We start from the raw sequence: 20,964 nt of genomic DNA, 5'->3' as shown, positions 1-20,964 counted from the left end.
TCCACTATTCCACAACTCTACTTCTTAGCCAATACCAGACAGTTTTGATGACTGATGCTTTATAATATAATTTTTAGATCAGGTAAGGCTAAGCCCCCTTCTTTTGTACTTTTTTTCATTGAATCCCTGGAAATTCTTGACTTTTTATTTCTCCATATGAATTTACTTACCATTTTTTCTAACTCATTAAAGTAATTTTTTGGAATTTTGATTGGTAGGGCCCTAAACAGATAGTTTAGTTTTGGTAGAATTGTCATTTTTATTATATTAGCTCGACCTATTCATGAGCAGTTGATGTTTTCCAGTTATTTAAATCTGATTTAATTTGTGTGAGAAGTGTTTGTAATTGTTTTCAAAAAGTTTCTGAGTCTGTCTTGGCAAATAGATTCTAGGATATTATATCTTGATGATTGGAAGCCAATGATAAAATAAAGAAGCTAGAAGGAACAGAGTTTATGGAAGATGATGGATTTATTGTTAAAATGAGGAAAGCACAAATATGAGTAGAAGGTAGAAAATGTAAAATGAAAGAAGAAGAAAAGGTATCTAGAAGGAATATTAAAAAATTAGGAGACTCATTAGAAAAGGGAGGAGAGTTCAGGAAAAATGGATAATTAGCATCAAATCCTACAGAAAAGTCAAGGATGATGAGAGAAAAACTACCAGATTTAATATCAGGAGATTAGTGATAACATTTGAAAGTATAATTAAAACAGTTATGAAGTTGGGTGCCAGGAAAGAATGAGTGGGTTAATTAAGTAGGTTAAAAGTGTATCAATTTAAATTACTTTAATTAGAAATTTAGAACTAAAAAAAAAGAGATATAGAATTATAGCATGAAGGAATGATCAAGGAATAGCTTTTAAGGACAGGCTATATTTAGATAGTGGTGAAGGAATATAGGGAGAGGATCAATATAAGACTGAAAGGGAGAGTATCATTAAGATGAAAGATAGCTATGGAATTAAATGCAGAAATAAAATGATTATATTTGTCATTCAAGGACTGGAAGGAAGTAAGGAAGTAGGAGGTTTTGAATTGAGGAAGTAAAATGAGAAAATGTTCAATGGGGGCGGCTAGGTGGCGCAGTGAATAGGGTACCGGCCCTGGAGTCAGGAGTACCTGAGTTCAAATCTGACCTCAGACACTTAATAATTACCTAGCTGTGTGGCTTTGGGCAAGCCACTTAACCCCATTGCCTTGAAAAAAAAATCTAAAAAAAAAAAGAAAATGTTCAATGAACATCATCTTCTCAGAAAAGGTAAAGTGATGCTAAGAGAGAGAAAGAAGCCTCAGTGGGACAAGAGTTGAATTAAAGATGTGACATGCATTGGTGATGGCACAGTTGAGTTTCAATAATTGAATTTTTTAGCATTTATAACTAGGACAGATCTTTAACTTTTTACCGGCAGCAATTAATATTTCAAAAGTAACAGCCAAGAAGGCAGTCACAGGGCAGCTAGGTGGCATAGTGGATAAAGCACTGGCCTTGGAGTCAGGAGTACCTGGGTTTAAATCTGGTCTCAGACACTTAATAATTACCTAGCTGTGTGGCCTTGGGCAAGCCACTTAACCCCATTTGCCTTGCAAAAACATAAAAAAAAAGGCAGTCACCAGTACTGCTGACCCAGGATTAAAAATTTGCAAGGAACAAATAGCTAAAGGATAGCAGGTAATAGATTTCATGATATAACCAGTTGAACTTGTTAACTATAGGATAACGGATAAGAAAGGTACATGTTAAGCAAATGAGACTTTCATATATTGTCTTCTCACTTAACAAAAATGTAAAAGAAAAACAATTTTTGCCCTACAACCCATTCTCATGGTTTTGTTCCTTAGAGAAACTTGCTCATTAAACTTTAGCATTAAAGTAATGAATTCTCAAGAGAAATTCATATTTGGAGAAGACATGTTAAAATAGTTGTTATTGATTTATATTTGTCTACTTTATTGATCCACATAAAGTATCATTATCCATTTTAAAAGAATAATGTTAAAAAACCCAAATAGCATATATCATAATAAGAGCATTTATTCCATCTTGACAGTTACATCAAATTATGGGAATCTACAGTCTGATGATCTGTATCATTCATTTCCTTTGAATTTCCCCTGCCATTTTCTTTCTAATACATATCCTCAGAAAGTTTCCTTACTATTCTTCCTAACAGTAATCTATCTCCTGTCCTGTATAATTGATATGTCCCTAGCATATTAATCTCCCTAAAGAATATATCTGATTATGCCATCTCTCTGCTTAATATTCTTCTCTAGTTCCCTAATGTTTCCTGAATAAAGGACATATTCCTAGGTGTGGCATTCATTCAAGAACAGGAACCAGTGTTCTCCAACTCCAAAAGTTACCCAATATGCCCCAAAGCCAATGAATATTCATATAATTCTTGCTTTTTTATTTTCTATTAACTTAATAATGTATACTATTAAATCATTTTTGTTTATGATTGATGGTTTTAGCTTTATTTCTTACTACTTTTCTTCAGGTACTGGTACTATATGTTTCTAACAAAATAGAATATTTACTTTGCTTCAACTATGCCCTCTGCTTTCTCACCTTCACATATTGACTTACACTGGTGGTATGCCTTCCTTTCATTTCTCTTTATATAAGTATTACAGGTACTTGAATATCCAGCCTCACATATTTTTCTTATTATTAATCTTCCAGGCAGAAAAAATCTTTCTCTTCTCTGAGCTTTTTTAGGAAAATATTGTAGAGATTTGAGCACTTTACCTATCTTTTTACATCTTCTTTAGCACTTCTTGGGTTCAGTCTTATCTGTATTCCTATTTGTCAACTAGATATTAAACTCCTAGAAGGAAAAAACAACAACAACATTCTTTTGTTTGTTTTTGCAAGGCAATGGGGTTAAATGACTTGTCCAAGGTCACACAGCTAGGTAATTATTAAGTGTCTGAGGTCGAATTTGAACTCAGGTCCTCCTGACTCCAAGACTAGTGCTCTATCCACTGCGCCACCTAGCTGCCCCCCTCATTCTTTTTTTTTTAATAACCCCCACACCACCTTATATAGTTCTTTGAACTCTATAGGTTTTCAGTGTGTTTTTGGAGTAAATGACAAAGATTTAGTTTTACTTCTTTTCTAACCAAAACTATAGGAACATAATCATTAACATTATTATTATCATCGTATTTCTTTTTAAATTTTATTTTATTCAAATTATATGTAAAGATAGTTTTCAACATTCATTTCTCTAAGATTTTGACTTCCACATTTTTCTACCACCTTTAGTTCCCTCCCCATCCCTAAGATACAGGTTATACATATACAATGTTAAACATATATTCATATATATATATACAATATATATATATATATATATATTCCTTTACATAAGAAGAGATTTATACTTAATTATATAAAATAATGACAATGATGTATAAACATGCCTATAAAAATTATTATGGAGCCAAGGTGCTTTTGTGAAATCTTATATTGTGACAGAAGATCAGAAAAAAGGGGGGAAACCATGAGAAAGAAAAAACACAAAACAAATTTTTTCAAAATGAAAACTGTATGCCTTGGTTTGTATTCAGATTCTATAGTTCTGAATGCATCATCATATTTCTAGAACAGTTTAAGTGATTTAAATTTATGCTATTTATTCCTCAAAACCACCCTTCAAGGTAGGTTCTATTAATATTCCCATTTTACAAATAAGAATACTGAGACAGTTAGAGGCTATATGTTGTGCCAAAATCACATAGCTAGTGTCTTCAGGTCAGATTTCAACTCAGGTCTACCTGAGTCCAGGTTTGGTGTTCTATATCACCTAACTGCTTCATTTACTCAATTAAGTTACTATATCTACTAAATATTAAATTCCTAGAGGGTAAGAATTAGGTCTTTAAAAATTATACTTAAGGGGTGGATAGGTGGCGCAGTGGATAGAGCACTGGCCCTGGAGTCAGGAGTCATTGAGTTCAAATCCGGCCTCAGACACTTAATAATTACCTAGCTGTGTGGCCTTGGGGAAGTCACTTAACCCCATTTCCTTGCAAAAACCTAAAAAAAAATTAGACTTAAACAGATGCATGTTAAAAACTACCTTTTGCATGGAAATGGTAAAATAAATAAATAAATAATGTAAAAAATTAAATTTATGATTTCTTTAGTGAAATAGCTCCTAGTTTTGATAATGATGTCTGTTCTTCATTATCAAATAAAGCCAAGACATTAGGGAGGTGATGACATGACATTCACTTAAATTGGATTTGAATGAGGGGTACTGTGCTAAGTCACCAACCTCACTTTCTCCTCAGAGCCATTTGGGTTCAGTGGCCAGATATGAATTGGGACTACTGGATATGGTCCTGATTGAATAATTGGAGTTTAGTGACTTGCTCAAGGTCACACAGCTAATATCTGAGGTGGAATTTGAACTCAAGTCCTTCTGACTTCAATGTCAGCACTCTACCCATTGTGCCATCTAACTGACTAGTATGGAATTATTTTATATGAAACCTCTCTGTGTCATCAGAGAATTAGTGTTTAATATAGGTTCATGGTTAAGTCTAAGGCAATTAGTGTCTATTCCTTTAATTTCTTACCTATAACTCTCCTCACCACCATTGTTTATAGAAAGCACTGACTCAGAATACAAAAAAAAACAGCTTTTCTTTATCTGGAAACAAAACCCTTTATGAAAGCAGAGACAACAAATAAATAAAGTACAAAAACAGAAGAGAACTACTGAGAATAAACAATACCCATTTCTTGGGTGATGATAGAGGGAGTTGGTAGAGAGAAAAGGTACAGAATAGATCATTTCACTGGATTGCACATCACACCTGACAAGTTACCAAACAAGGCAGTTCAAGTGATCAAGATGATATTCAGTTTGGAGTAGCAGCAGTACCATTCATTTGCCATCAGCTCACCAGTGACATGTGTCTATGCTGGTTCTCACTCTGAATTCAAAATTGACTATGCTTCCCCTATCCCACAAGGATCCTGTCTCCTAGGATGTTTCAGTGCCTCCTTCCAGTTGGGAAAAAAAAATACTTTCCATTTGTCCCCTTGCTGAGAGATTACATTCAGCAGATTAGCACCTTCTCTGAAATTTAGAGCACTCCCTAGGACAATTGAAAAATGAAGTGATTTGCCCATATCACACACACAATATTGAGTGAAAGAGGCAGGTCAAATCTTTTTGATACTGAGGTCACATATCCACCTATCCTTCATAGGATTTGATATAGTTCCTTGAACATAGTAGGTGCTTAATAAGTGTTTTTGAAATCAATCTGTAAGCATCCCTATCCTGAAGAGTTTATATTCTAATAGGGAGACACCATACAAATAACTTTGCACAAAGACAATGTGCATGCAAGTGTACATGTCAGATAATTCCGGAAAGAATGCACCAGTCCTGGAGCAACTAGGAAAAGCTGATAGAAGATGTAATTTGAGATTAATCCAGAAGGCAGAAGTTAGTGGGAAGAGCATTATAGGTATGTGACAACATCAGTAAGAAGGTTCCAAGCTGAAAGATGGAGTGCTGTGTGTGAGGAACAATGTTACTGGATCATAAAGCACATGGAAAAGAATAATTATAAGACTAGAAAGATAGGAGGAAGTCAGGTTGAAAGTCCTTCACTGACATAAAACTGAATTTGATAATTTTTTTTTCTGGAAGAAATAGGAAGCCATTGAAGATTTTTGGATAGGGGAGTAATATTGGGGAGCAAACCTGAGCTTTAGGAAGATCACTTTGGCAACTGAATGGAGAATGGATTTGAATGAAGAGAGGTTTAAGGTAACAATGCTATTGCTATAATGTAGGCTTGAGATGATAAAAACTTTTATCTTGGTAGTTACTATGTGAATGGAGAGAAGAGAACTTATGTAGAACTTATGGCTATCAGATATGTGCTTTTGGGCATAAATATTTTTCTAAACCCTAATTTTGCATCATTTAAAATCATAATGTGCATGTAGGAAGGTCATTCACTTGATATTTGTAACTCCTCACACTTGTCATCTGGACATAATATGTATGCTTACTTACCTCTGGGTTGAATCCTAGATTTCAACTTGCTCTCACAATGGTGGGTTTAGGTTTCCATGGACTATAACTATGTGGTTAAATTCAAATTTCCTCAAGATCACTGAGGAAATATTAAGATTCTACTAGAATACTCATATTCATCTTTCTTACTTTTGTCAGCACTCTAACTCTTGAGCATCTACCAATGTGTTTTCATTTATATTTAGTCACTTGTATCTTTTAGATACTGAACAGCTAATCACTTATTAATTTTTTAAAAAATTAAATGATATAATAAATATTTTAGAAGAAAAATTTAAATGTGATAATTCTAACAGATATTTCTCTTCATAACATTAAAACTTTTAGATAGTCATTTATAAACCATGGCATTTCATAGGAAAATTTCAAACTAAAGAACTGTGGCCTTGTGTACTCTATTATGCATCTTACAACCTGAAAAAGATAGGTTTCTTGGAGAAAGGATATTCTTTCTCAAATCCAGTTTTTTTCCTTGAAAAGAAAAATTTTAATTTATTCAAATGGAAAATAAAAAATTAAATTATTTTGTCAAAACTGAAAATGTTTCAATAATGTCTTTGATACAAGGAGTTTATTGAAACTAAAAGAAATAAATACAAATCAAATTGTACATCAGAAAAAAAACCCTAAATATTGAACCATATAAAATAGAGGGATTTTTTTAGTGCTGTCTGGGAAATGCTTGGTTGCCTGTTCTAGCTTTTCTAATAAGAGGGAATAACTCACCCTAGACTTAAACAGAAAGTTATGAACCCAATAAAGGAGACATATGGATGAGTTCCTGAGGGGGTGGTGGTTTACTTTTTTTTTCTGTAGTAAGGTAGTTGGTAATTGTGGAGCATTGACACAGGCTTTTTGATAGTCCCACAAAAGCATTTAGCTACTGCTCTGTATTCAAATTGTTCTTAACTAGTATCTTACTGGGAAGAACATTTCAATTAAATTGGTCATCTCTGTGACTTTTTTGATACTCTGTGTCCAAACTGTTTGCTTGATCACCTATTCTTACTCTTCAAAAGCAATTGTAGAATTTGTAGTTTTAAATTTAAAAGATCAATTCTGAATTTCATTCTTTTCTCTCTTTCTTACTTTTCTTTGTTCAGACTATAATCAATTACAGTTGGTCTAGGATAGAGCAACAATTTTGTTTTCTGTATCTCCTCACTTTGTAATGTCTCAGAATTCTATCAGACTAAGTCCCAGAACTTATTTCTTAAAGTTATTGCTTTTTGAAGAAATCTGAAAAGTATGACATATTACAGAATCATAAAGCCTTGGAATTAGAAGTCATCTAGTCCCACCTGGAGCATGAGTATTTATCACAACCTACCTTAACAGAACTTGTGACAGGTAACGTCTCTCTTTTTATTTTTTTTCGATTTAATTTATTTATTTATTTTGAATTTTCAGGTAACTTCTCTTACCAAGAAACACATTTCATTTTTGAACTGAGCAAATAATATAGATTTTTCTCCTTCTATTGTGTCAGAACTCACAAGTACTTTCCATCATTTGGTCCTATAGGAGTGTGTTTGTTAGTTGGGAAAAATTAAATAATTAAATGCATTGACTTATATAATAAACCTTACATCTTTTTATTTATTTATTTTTTAGGTTTTTGCAAGGCAAATGGGGTTAAGTGGCTTGCCCAAGGCCACACAGCTAGGTAATTATTAAGTGTCTGAGACTGGATTTGAACCCAGGTACTTCTGACTCCAAGGCGGGTGCTTTATCCATTACGTCACCTAGCCGCCCCCATCTTTTTATTTATTAAAAAATTCACAATCAATATATATTTTATCCATTTGCTCTAATCACTTAATTTAAATGACAGCATGGAATAAAATTTTTGATCTATTCTATAATTCATAATTAAATCATATATTATATTATACCTTTGATAAAAGTCCTTTTTTCCAAATCTGGCCTTGATTATATTTTTATTAATTTAAATAGATAAGTTCCCAATATTTATCTCAATCTTTTAGGGTTCTATTCTTTCATGATATGTGGCATATAATAGTATTCCATCTACATTTGGAAGCATCTGTAACCCTAGGACAGTCTGCTCCTTGGAACATGAAAATGTTTATCAGAATCTATCAAATCCTCAATGGCACAAGATTTTTAGGCCTACTAGAAGTAGGAAAAAACATCCCCAAAACATTTTCGGGTATCTGTTTTATAATTTAATGAAGATGTACAAATTGACTTGAGTTTCTTCAGTAAAAATTACCTTTTTTCCAAGGTAATAAATTCCAAGAACTCAAATCTCTGTATTATTTTGATTCTGACAAGCATTTTTTTCTTATTAATAACTTCAGTCTTGCATAACTTGGGGAGCATGTAACTTCCAGGTGTTATGTCTTGTTTGATGCAAATCATCAGAGTCTTTAAATAGAATCTTTTTTATTTCTGTTCCTATATCTTTCAAGGAATATTGAATGATTTTAATGTGTGGGTAGGAGGCATTTTGCTTTAAAAGAGTTTTAAAGGTTGTTCAACTGAATCAAATTCTTATTTATAATCAACAAACAATAAGTACAGTGAGCACATTGTGTCTTAGATCTTTCAGTTAATTATTAAATATTTTTGAAGTTAGTATTAATGATATAAAAGCAAGAGGCTTCTGTATAATCAACAACTCTTTTTCTCTTTCCTTCTTCCCAAATCATACCTTCCCAAATATGTCTCCTCATCCTTAACTTTTTTTTTTTGCAAGGCAAGTGGGGTTAAGTGGCTTGTCCAAGGCCACACAACTAGGTAAGTGTCTGAGACTAGATTTGAACCCAGGTACTCCTCACTCCAAGGCCAGTGCTTTATCCACTGCACCACCTAGCCACCCCCATCCTTACCTTTTTACCTTTTCATTGATACTTCCAAATATTAGCGTATTGATTTAACTTGTAGCATCTTAGCAAATTGTCTGTAGACTTTCTCTTCTTTTTCTTTCTCAGCAACTAATGTCAGTGCATAAATTATAATTTTTCACAGTTTTATAATTATCATTAGTACTACAATACTTGACAACAAAATATTCCATGAAATAATATTTCTTGTTCTTGTTACTATTCTGTCATTTCTTTTCTTTGTCTCTCCAGGGAGTACCTGCAATCTAATTTTTTATTTAGTTATAATTTCCTTCTTCTGGTATTTATAGTAAGAATGTCAAAAATTGATTTGGTTTATTTCCTCCAGAAATATGACTATGTTGGTTATTGGACAAGCATCTACCATTTCAAGTACTGATTGTAACAAATTAAAGTTTGTTGATAGTATAAAAATGTCTGTTTTTTAGCACCCTCTGACCATTTTCCTCCTTTTTGCCATCATCACTGCAGAATTGGAAAGGGGTAGAAACCATTTTGTAATTTTCTTTTTTCCATGGTCAAATTCATAGTTTTGTGTTCAATTTACTTGATGTGCGTCTCTGGCATTAACTAGCTTAGAAAACAGACTTCATCTATAGAAGAAGTCATATTTGCATCAAAATGGTAGGACCTGCCAAAGCTCATGTTTTGCTGGCATGGCCTTTGATAGTTCTGGGACAATTCCATGCCACAGTTAGGCATCATAACAGAAGTGGAAAGGAATAAGCATTTATATAATACCTATAATATGCCAGGTACTGTGATAAGAGCTTTACAAATATTATCTCACTTGATTCTCACAACAACCTGGCAAACTAGATGCTATATTGTCCCCATTTTACAGTTGAGGAATTGAGGCAAACACAAGTTAAGTGATCTACCCAGGATCACATATCTATTAGGTGTCTGAGGCCACAGTTGAACTTAGGTCTTCCTGACTCCAGGTCCAATGGTAATATCCACTGGGCCATTTAGCTACTGAGTTAGACTGTGTGGAAATGAAAAAAAAAACATATTAAATTGAGATGGATTGATGTTGGGCCATTTGATGACATTTGTCATTTATTCTCAAAGAAGACCATGACATCAGAAGACCATAAAGCCATGACAAGCTCATGAACTGAATTTTGGGTGGGTGGGGGTGCTGTGCTAAGTCACCAGCCTCACTTTCTTTTCCAGAACCATCTGGATCCTGTGGTCAAATATTATTTCCAAGATGTGTTATTATATGTAGTAAATAAATTGAGGTTTTACTATCATGGTCTTTGGTTAAACTGTGATTGTCTGATTACTGCATCAACAGTGAATCAATGAATGGTTTGATGATACCCTTCCTCTTTGTCAGAAAATTAGAAGTCAATTAGCCACTTCTTTCCCCATAAATAAGATGCAATGTTTAGAATACATATAGCATTTTAAAAATGTAAAATATTTTGCATGCACTTTGAGACTCATGACAATTCTGTGAGGTAGGGGTTCAAAGTAGTTTCTTGGCATAGATACTGTAATGGTTTGCCATTTCCTTCTCTAACTCATTTTACAAATAAGGAACAAAAATTATTTGTTAAGATAATTTTTTTTTTTGCCCTTCATTCTTGAAGAAGACCAGGACATCAGGGAAAAGATGCCCTGATAAGCACATGAATTGGATTTGAGTGACAGGATGCTGGGCTAAGTTATCAGTCTTACTTTCTCCTCTAGAGCCATCTGGGCCCAGTGGCCAGATATGAATCAGGATGTGACTTGGAGATGGTCCTGCATTATGAGGCAATCAGGGTTAAGTAGCTTGCTCAAGGTCACACAGCTAGTAAGTATCAGAGTCTGGATTTGAATTCCCATCCTCCTGATTCCAAAACCAGTGCTGTATCCACTGTGCCTTCTAGCTGTCCTTGTTAAGATAAGCAAATAGGATTAAGTGACTTGACTAGGGTCATACAATAAGTGTCAGAGATCAGACAATTCTTCCTGGCTCAGATCAAGCACTCCATCATCTATAGCACCTGGATGGTCTATAAGAGGCAGTGCTCTCATTTTGCAGTTGAGGAAATTACATTGCAGTGTCTAAAAAACTTGCTCAGAGTTACACAATGCAATCAAATATAAAAGCTAAAATTTGAACCCAGGTCTTTTGACCTTTATCATTTGAATTCTCAAATGTCCTCTATCACCAAAGTCCTATGATTCAAAGGTATGTATTCCTCAAATACTCTTTTTTTTTCTTTGTGACAGTTGGGGAACTATTTTGATTCTATTTGGAAAGATTGTTTTTCCCTCCCTGATATTCTAGTAAGATATGTAAATTCAGTACACCAAAGTTTTTGGTCTGGACTTGTGATTTTATCAATATGATTATTCCTTTTGTCCAGGAAGAAATCTATTTATCAATATATTCTATATAGTCTTTGTAGAGTCTCCAAAAATAAGTGACATCTTCTGAAAGAAACATTTAAGCAAGAAGGACTCAAAGAGACCATTGAGGTCAGATCCAAGTTTGTGAAGGCTCTGTGTCTATCACCAAGTTGTTTCAGTGTTGTCGTTTGAGTTTTCCTTATTCACTTCCCCTTTAATTCAATCAATTAATAAACATTTATTAAGTGCCTTCTGTGTTCCAGGCACTGTGAGATACAGAAAGAAGCAAGGACCTTATGTTACAAAGTAATTATCTTTTTACTCACACACTGTACATTCCACACTTCCTATTGATGGCTTTTCTGAGAGCCTCTTTGAAGTCTTTGTTCCTCAGGCTATAAATGACAGGATTTAGCAGGGGTGTGACTACTGTGTAGAATATAGAAATGATCTTGTTGAGTTCAGGTGACTGATGGGCATTGGGGCGGACATACATGGAAATCATGGTTCCATAGTAGATAGTGACCACAGCCAAGTGGGAGCCACATGTAGAGAATGTCTTCATCCGGCCAGAGGCTGAAGGAATCCTCAAGATTGAGGACACTATGAACACATAAGAGATCAGAGTAAGGAGAAAACAAATACATAGCACAGCAATGGAAAGGATGAAGATTGTAATTTCAGTGATGAATGGACTGGAGCAGGAAAGCTGCATCAGGGGTGGGAGGTCACAGAAAAAGTGATTGATTTGGTATGGCCCACAGAAATTCAATTTGGAGATCATCAAGGCAGGCAGAAAGCCAGTTCCAATTCCAGTTAACCAGGATCCCACCACCAACTTGACGCAGATCTCAGAGCTCATCAGCATGGAGTAGTGGAGAGGATTACAGACAGCTAGATAACGATCATAAGCCATCATGGCCAGGAGAAAGCATTCAGTAGCACCAAAAAAAACAAAAAAGTAAAGTTGAATCATGCATGCTGAGAAAGAGATTGACAAACCCGGGGAAAGCAAGTTGGTCAAGAGAAGGGGAACAATAGTTGTAGTGTACCAGATCTCTAAAAAAGAAAGATGTTTGAGGAAGGAATACATGGGTAAATGTAGCCGATGATCCTGGTTAACCACTACAATGATTATAATATTTCCAATTATGGTCAAAATGTAGAAGAAAAGGAAAATGACAAAGAGAAAATTTTGCCATTCAGAAATGTTCTGAAAGCCTAGAAGTTGGAACTGTATGATGGTGGTAGCATTCCAAAATTCCATTGCCTGTAAAAGATATTTGAGAAAAATAAGGCTTGTAGAAGTGATTCCTATTTTCTTTCAACTATTTCTATCATCATAACATGTCCTCTGATGACAACTTTAAAAAAAAAGTACTGCATTTAGAGGTTCTACTATGGTAGAACAAAGACATATATACATACACACACATGCGTGCATACATATATATGCATATGTATATGTGCATGTGTGCATTTAGACATATATAGACTGTGTATAAGTACGTATATGGGTATATATATATGTATATATATATATATATATACATATATATATATATGTATATATGGGTATATATATTCCAAAGCAGTGATTTCATCAACAATAGAGCATTTCTAATGAGAAAATACTCTTTACCATGCAGATTATCCCTTACTCAGTAATTTATAATCCTGGAGAGTTGACTGGGTCACCTAACTCCTAAGGACAATGAAATTCATTCCTCAGTGATTAATTTATTTAGGATTATATGGCTAGTATTTGTGAAAGATAAGCCTTGAATTTAGGAATTCCTATCTCTAAGACTTGCTAACTTCCCAGTAAGCCAGACTGTCTTTCCACGTGTTATTGAGGGAGAAGTAAGGAGAAGGTAATCTACAATTTCACAAATCCATGCTTCTGAAGCATTCATTTCTTCTTTAGTCTCTCTTCTTTTTAAAATGATTTTTTTTCTTTTTCCTTGCTAGAAAGGTCCAATGGAATATTACTAACTTCCAACTATTTGAAGGTGCAACCACAGAAATTTGGTTGCTCCCCAGTCCTTTCTGGGATCCACCCAGAATAATAAAACCTTAGAGATAAAACATACTGGGGACACTGCTTTCTGCTGGTTACAGCAGGACTTCTTGATTTGAAACTCTCTTGTCCATTAAGAAGGGGCCACACAATCCCTTCCCCAGATCAAACTAGTGATCATAAAATTTGGCATAGAATTTAGATTCAGAAGGTGTTGAGGTGGGGGTTGGGGTAAGGAGGGGACAGAAGCACGATGGTACAGAAGAAGACAAGGACTTAATTAAAATTTCCCAAATTCCCCTCCAAATTCCTGTAACATTCTGAAACTGGATAAACAACAAATGATGGAGTAAAACAATTTTGCCACCCCAAAACAACTTGGAAGGTCTGTAGTCAAGGTCTATCATACTGAGGTAAGAATGGAGTATTGCTAGGTCAGGCCTTGCCAATGCAGACTTGACTCCAACAAGCTAGGAGTAGTGATTGAATCTGCACTGGCAGTGGCTGCTTCTAGAACTCTCAGCCCACAGAAGGTAAGGGAACTAAAAACTGGTCAGAAGATTCCAGCGCTCCCTTGCTGGCTCTGGGTTCAGGACTCTGTTGCACTGCCTACATTTAGATCTGGGTTGCAGTCCCAGATCACAGTTTCAAAGTAAAGAGAGGCACTAGGACACCAGAGCTTGTGGTTATAGAGGAGCAGAAACTCTGATCACAGTTCCTTGGCAGAAAATGGTCCTTGAGGTTGCTTCCAGACCAAAGCACATTCCAGGAGAGTAGCATAGATACCTCTTTAGATCATACCACCTTGGAAGAACTGAAAACTTATAGACTCCAAGAACTAGCTCTGAAAACAGTTGCACAAAAATCCTGAAGCTTCACCCAAAAGCAAAACCCCACTTTAGCATAGAGTTAAAAGTTAAGAAATAGACTGAGAAAAATGAACAAACAACAGAATAAATTATGACTATCTAAAATTGCTAAGGTGACAAGGAAGAGCAAAACACACACACTCAGAAGATAAAGTCAAATGAATTGGTCTCAGATCATGGAAGAGCTCAAAATGAATTTTAAAAACCAACAAGAGCTTTTCTGGGTGGTGGCAACCATCAGGCAGGATAAGTGTAAGCCAGGATGGGGGTCTACAATTACATCCAAGAGCTATGGAGGAAGAAGCAGTCAGATGTCATGTAGTTCCTTCTGTGTGGGCACTGCTGGAAGTACCTCCAGCTCTCGGCACTCCACTGAATCCCCCTGCCCACCAGACCTGATAGAGCTTGTAGGCTAGGGTGCAAGGCCAAGCAAGGTTATGGCATCTCCCGCATCCATGTCTGCCCTGCGGGGTGAAAGCATCTAGTGCCCAAGGGTGCAACCTACAGCAAATCCATGAATCATGGGGCCAATCAGCTGAAGTTTTCCAGGAGCCTTCAGTCTGTGACAGAAGAGTGAGCTGGCCACCACTGTGGAGCCCTAAGAGTCTTGAACTCCTACTGGATGGGTGAAGATTCAACCTACAAATTCTTTGAGGATATTCTTATTGATCCATTCCATAAAGCTATCAGATAAAACCCCAACACTCAGTGGATCACCAAATCAGTGTACAAACACAGGGAGATGTGCAGGCTGACTTCATTTGGCTGCAAGAGCCAGGGTCTGGGAAAGTCACAAATTCCACCATACCATTGGAAGATCTTGTCATGCTGCTTGGAGAAGGTGCAATATTCTCCAACTGCATCAAAACTGCTTATTGGCTCACATTGATTTGTAAACTTAATGTTTAATAAATACAATTTATTACCAAAAAAATCAATAAGAGAGGTAAAAGAAAAATTGGGAAGAAAAATAAGGGTGATACAAGAAAATCAAGAAAAGAATTAATAGTTTGGTAAAGAAGGCACAAAAATACTAAAGAAAATAATAGGGGGTGGCTAGTTGGCACAGTGGACAGAGCACTGGCCTTGGAGTCAGGAGTACCTGGGTTCAAATATGACCTCAGACACGTAATAATTACCTAGCCATGTGGCCTTGGGCAAGCTACTTAACCCCATTGCCTTGAAAAAAAGAAAAAAAAAAGAAAATAATACCTAAAAACAGACTAGGCTTGAAGGTAAAAGATAAACAAAAATTCACTGAAGAGAAGAATTCCTTAAAAAGTAGAATTGGCCTGATGGAAAAAGACACACACAAAAAAATCATTGAAGAAAACAACTCCTTAAAAATAGAACTGGCCAAATGGAGGCCATACAAAAAGAAGAAAATAATGTCTTAAAATTAGAATGGGCAAGTGGAGGCTAATGACTTTATGAGACAACAAGAAACAATAAAACAAAATCAAAAGTGAAAAAATAGAAGATAATGTGAAATATATCATGGGAAAAATACTAACCTGGAAAATAGATCCAAGAGAGATAATTTAAAATTTATTAGACTAACTAAAAGCCATGAGTAAAAAAAATGAAGATTATATTATTTTTAAGAAATTATCAAGGAAAACTGCCCTGATATTCTAGAACCAACATGTTAAATAGAAATTGAAGTAATACATTGATCACCTCCTGAAAGAGATCCCAAAATTAAAACCACTAGGAATTCCATAGTCGAATTCCAGAACTTCCAGATCATGGTGAAAACATTTCTAGCAGCTAAAAATAACCAATTTTTCCCTTTCCTTCCTTCCTTCCTTCCTTCCTTCCTTCCTTCCTTCCTTCCTTCCTTCCTTCCTTCCTTCCTTCTCTTTCTTTCTCTTTCTTTTCTTTTTTTGTCTCCTTTCTCTCACAACATGACTGACATGAACTATGTTTTGCATGATTGCACATACATAACCTATACATGGGGAAGCTAGATGGCACAGTATATAGAGCACTAAGGAGGATGGGGGGTTGAATCCAGACTCAGACACTTGACACCACTAGCTGTGTGACCTTGGGCAAATCACTGAACTCTGATTGTTTTCTGTTCAGGGTTATCTCCAGTTTTCTTGTTTCATATCTAGCCACTGGATTCAAATGACTCTGGAGGTGATAGAGGCTGGTGATTCTGCACAGTACCCTCCCACTTGAATCCAATTCATGAGTTTGTTATGTCATCACCTCCCTGATGTCATGGTCTTCTTTGAGAATGAAAGGACAAACATCATCAGTCTATATCTAATTGCTTATCTTCTCAATGAGATGGGAGCAGAATAAAAGAATATGGAACTCAAAACTTTAAAAAAACCTAATATGAAAGATTACTTTTGTATATAATTGAGGAAAATATTAAATCATTAAAAATAATTCAGAAGGTATGATTCTAACTTTTACTGAGAAAAGACTGAGAAGTATGATATAAAAATACTAGGCAAGGGGAAAGATAATTTTTATTTTCTATCCCTTTCATACTTGCTAAAGGAGAAGCAGAGGAAAAGATCATAAGGAAGACATAAATAGAAATTCTGCATCTCATTCTGACTCTAGACAGATCTGTGACCACCAAGCAAACTTTCCAGAATTCTTGTTTTTCTTGGAATACATGACAGAGTCCATAACTCAGGAACTCAGTTTTGAGGTCATTTGAACTAGATGCAGTCTTTGCTTTGAGAGGCACATCTCAAAATTCATAATATTGACTCAGTCAAGTCTTCAGTTACATTCCTTTTTTTTAATCATGCAGTTTAATAATAATAGTAACTATTATTTAATAAATGCTTTGAGGTTTGTGAAGTTCTTTACAAATATTATCTCCTTGGATTTTTGCAACAACTCTAGGAGGTAGGTGTCATTTCATAGGTGAAAACAGAGACAGAAAAAAATGAAATGACTTGCCCAGGATTGTATAGCTAGGAAGTGCCTGCTACCAGATTTTAACTCAGGTCCTCCTGACTCAGGGCCCAGTGCAATGCTAGGGTCTCCTTAGTCTTCAGTTTCCCTTAGGAAAAGAAGAGCTACCATTCCATTGCACATAGTTTCCAGGGGAAAATACCATTCCATCTGATTAGGTCTCCTGCTAGATCTCCACCCTCACCTCCCAAAAGAGGGGAAATACCATTCCATTACACAAGGATTCTCCCCTTCTCTCCAACAATTCTCATGAAGAGGGTGAACACCATTCCACTGAATACACTCCCTCCAAGTCTACAGATTGTCTCCTAACTTGGAGGAAAGTGAGTAAAACTATTTCTTTAGCTTTGAGAACTTGCCTCATTGCCTAAACTCCCTAAGACCCAAAGAAAATTCCATACTGAAGCCTACAGCAATGAAAACCTATCTGAATTCATTCCTCAATGATTAATAAACTTCCCTATCTCAGTGATTCCTAACATATTACTGTCATCATTCAAACCTGTTCTGTGTCTCCTACTGTCCTAACTTTTATTCTCATTCCCCTCAACCCAATCCCTATAATGTCACTCTCTCCTTGCATTGTTCTCTCAGTAATACTCTCTACGCCTTCCATTTTCTAGATCTCTCCTGATGACCCATCCTCTCCAGACATTGACCAAACTTTCACTCATCCCCACTGAGGTGGGGGAGTTAAAATTCTCCTTGTTACCTGATGTTACTTTTATTTCCTTCAAGGTTCACTTAATCCATATTTTTTTTTAACTGCCAATCAAAATTCTGGTGGCTTTTGTCTCCTGGCCTCCAGAAAGCTCTTCTTTCCTCGTTGGGCTCAATGACTCAGTCAATAAACATTTATTAAGATCTCACTGTGTTTCAGGCATGTGCAAAGCACTGAAAATATAAAGGCAAAAGAGCTTTTGCTCTCAAGGAGTTTAGGTGAATGGGGTGACATTATGTAAATGACAATATACAAACAAGCTATATACATGATAAATCAGGAATAAAAGGTGGAAGTCACTAGAATTAATGGAGATGAAAAAAAGGCTCCCTGGGGAAACTGAAATGTGAAGGAAGCCAGGAGACAGAGAAGAGGAAGGAGAGCATTTCCGGCAAGGGAATCAGTCAGTGAAAATAACCATTTGGGAGATGGAATTTTATGTGAGGAATAGCAAGGAGACCATTCTTGTGTGTGTGTTTCTGTGTGTATGTGTGTGTGGGGGAGAGAGACAGAGACAGATAGAGACAGAGACAGAAGAGACAGAAGAGAGAGAGAGAGAGTTTATGAAGGGATTTGAATACCAAATAGAGGATTTTCTATTCAATCCTGGAAGTTATAGGGGAACTTCTGGAGTAGGTGGAAGGGAGTTATATGGTCAGACATGCACTATAGTAGATCATTAATAGTGGAGTGAAGGAGTGGCAAGATACTTATGGCAGACAGAACAAACAGCAAGTTTTTATAATACAGGAATAAGGTAGTGAGGATCTGGATCGCAATTTTTCCTTTTCCTCAAATCTTGCCCTCATACTCGTCAATATATATATATACTGATAATCCTTCAAATGCCCTAAGCCCCCAGTTCCTAAATTTACTCAATTTCACATGCATGACCTGTTCCACCATTTATTTTCAGTCACACATGGCCATTTTCTTCATCTTGTTATCACCCACAAGTGCCCCATTTCCATGTTTAGAAATTCAGAAAATTCCTTCTCTGATCAACATATAATAGTTTGCCACTTTTCCCTCCCAATATCAAATTGACCTCCAATCCCCTGACCTCTTAGTTAAAAAAAAATCAAAAAACTAAGAAAAAATACTTAGAAAAACCTAAACCATCATCCTTGCATTAGTTATAGTACCCCTGACTGGATTTATAATAAATTTGTGTTATATACCTCTCTGCTGGCTTCTAGTCTTACATCTCCAATTGAATGTTCCTAAGACATCTTAGGTTCAAATTGAACTCATCTTCTTTCCTTCCAAAACTTTTCCATTTCTAAAGTCCTGTAAAACTGTCAAGGGTATTCTTCCAGTCCTCATTCCTACAACCTAAATATCATCCTGAATTCTACACTCTCTTTAAGCCCTCACATCTAGGATTTGCCAATTTTTACCTTCATAACATCTTTCATATCTTTTCTCCTCTCTCAACTGATGCAGCCAACACCCTAGCATAGGCCCTTATCTTTTCATGCCTGGACTATTGCAATAAACTGCTGGTTGATCTGCCTGTCACAGATCTCTCCCCACTCAGCTGTCAAAGTGACTTCACAAATCTCACCAAGTCATCTGCTACTTAATAAACTTCAGTGGGTACTTATTGCCTCCAAGAACAAATATGAAATCAAGTTTGATATTTAAAGCCCTTCATGACCTTATATCATTCCACTGCAAGTGCGCACACACACACACACACACACACACACACACACACACACACACACACACACACACCACACACACAGTACTCTGAGCTTCAATAAAGCTGACCTCCTTGCTATTCCTCACAAAAAACATTCCATCTCCCAACTGACCATTTTCACTGACTGACCCTGGGCTGGAATGCTCTTCTTTTTCATCTCTGACTTTCTTGACTTTCATTATTCCAACAAATATTCGCACCTCCAGGGAACCTTTACTCATCCTCTTAATTCCAATGCTTCCCTCTGTTGATTATTTCTATTATCATGAATATAGTTTGTATATAGTTATATATGTGCTATCTCCCTCATGTGAATTAAATTCCTTGAGCGGAAAAATTATCATTTGCATTTATCTGCATACCATTTGTTTACTGACTTATCTAGCTATGATTGCCCAAAATGTGACTCCTTCTAAGCATTCATTTTAATAAAGTTTGTAGAAGATAATGTTCTCAAGCTCAAAGGATTGAATCACTTCTGGTGGAAGTAAACCACTAGAAAAAGACAATGAGGATATTCTTTCTTTTTAAACTGAAGAGCAACTAGGTGGCACAGTGGATAGAGCAGAGCCTCAGACATTTGACACTTACTAGCTGTGTGACCTTGGACAAGTCACTTAACCCAGAATGCCTCACAGCCAGGGTCATCTCCAGTCATCCTGATTTCACATCTAATTACTAGAACCAGATGACTAGAAGAGAAAGTGAGACTGGTGATTTAGTACAGCATCTCCTGGTCAAATTCACATCATGTGCTTGTCACAGCATCACTTCCTGATTTTATGATCTTCTTCAAGAACAAAGGGGAAAACATCTTTTTCACTGCTATTTGCCTGTCTATGAGAAATCTCTCTTCCTTCCATCCTTCCATCTTTGAATAGATGATTTCAAAAGTTTCTTCCCACTTAGAATCCATGATATCTATGAACATATCAGCTCACATAAATTCTTCCTAGGTGACTCCAGCTGGGTGTAACTTTCCCCAGCTTGGATATTCATAATACTTCATACTTTATTAATGGAACTTCTATAGTGCATTTTAGATATTTGTGTCTTGTGTATAACAAAGGCATGGACATACTAGGATTTATCATTTCTGGTTATATGGGGTATGCTCAGATATTGCTTCCCTGACATGTGAAATTCAGAAAACTTGATTCTGACCATGTATGACCAAATATGCTAGTGTGATTCAGAATTGCTCTCTTAGAAGTTTACAATAGAATATTACAACATAGGAAAATAATAGTAGGCTGCTAAGATGGAACTTAGTAGACACACAAAAGGGATAATTTACCCTTCCTCTCTCTCCCTTCCTTTTGATTCTGAAGTGTGAAGATTGCTTCAAACTAAGCCTTGAGAGATGTATTGGGGGAAGAGAAACTACCCTGTTTTCCATCTAGGTAT

At 35.9% G+C, this 20,964-nt stretch overlaps 1 protein-coding gene and 1 pseudogene across 1 annotated transcript; one reads left to right on the top strand and one right to left on the bottom strand.

Moving 5' to 3' along the window:
* Positions 1-11,615: 11,615 nt before the first annotated feature.
* OR11L1 (olfactory receptor family 11 subfamily L member 1) lies at positions 11,616-12,560 on the bottom strand. Its single transcript, XM_074220666.1, has one exon. It carries the CDS (start codon positions 12,558-12,560, stop codon positions 11,616-11,618), a length of 945 nt encoding a protein of 314 aa, XP_074076767.1.
* A 1,884-nt stretch (positions 12,561-14,444) lies between these two features.
* On the top strand, positions 14,445-15,078 carry LOC141512128 (large ribosomal subunit protein eL15-like; annotated as a pseudogene).
* The last annotated feature ends 5,886 nt before the right edge of the window (positions 15,079-20,964 follow it).

Source organism: Macrotis lagotis, chromosome 2 (assembly GCF_037893015.1).
Source record: "Macrotis lagotis isolate mMagLag1 chromosome 2, bilby.v1.9.chrom.fasta, whole genome shotgun sequence".
Lineage (NCBI taxonomy): Eukaryota > Metazoa > Chordata > Mammalia > Peramelemorphia > Peramelidae > Macrotis > Macrotis lagotis.
The sequence above is the reverse complement of the archived record's forward strand: the minus strand, read 5'-3'. Positions and strand labels throughout refer to the sequence as shown.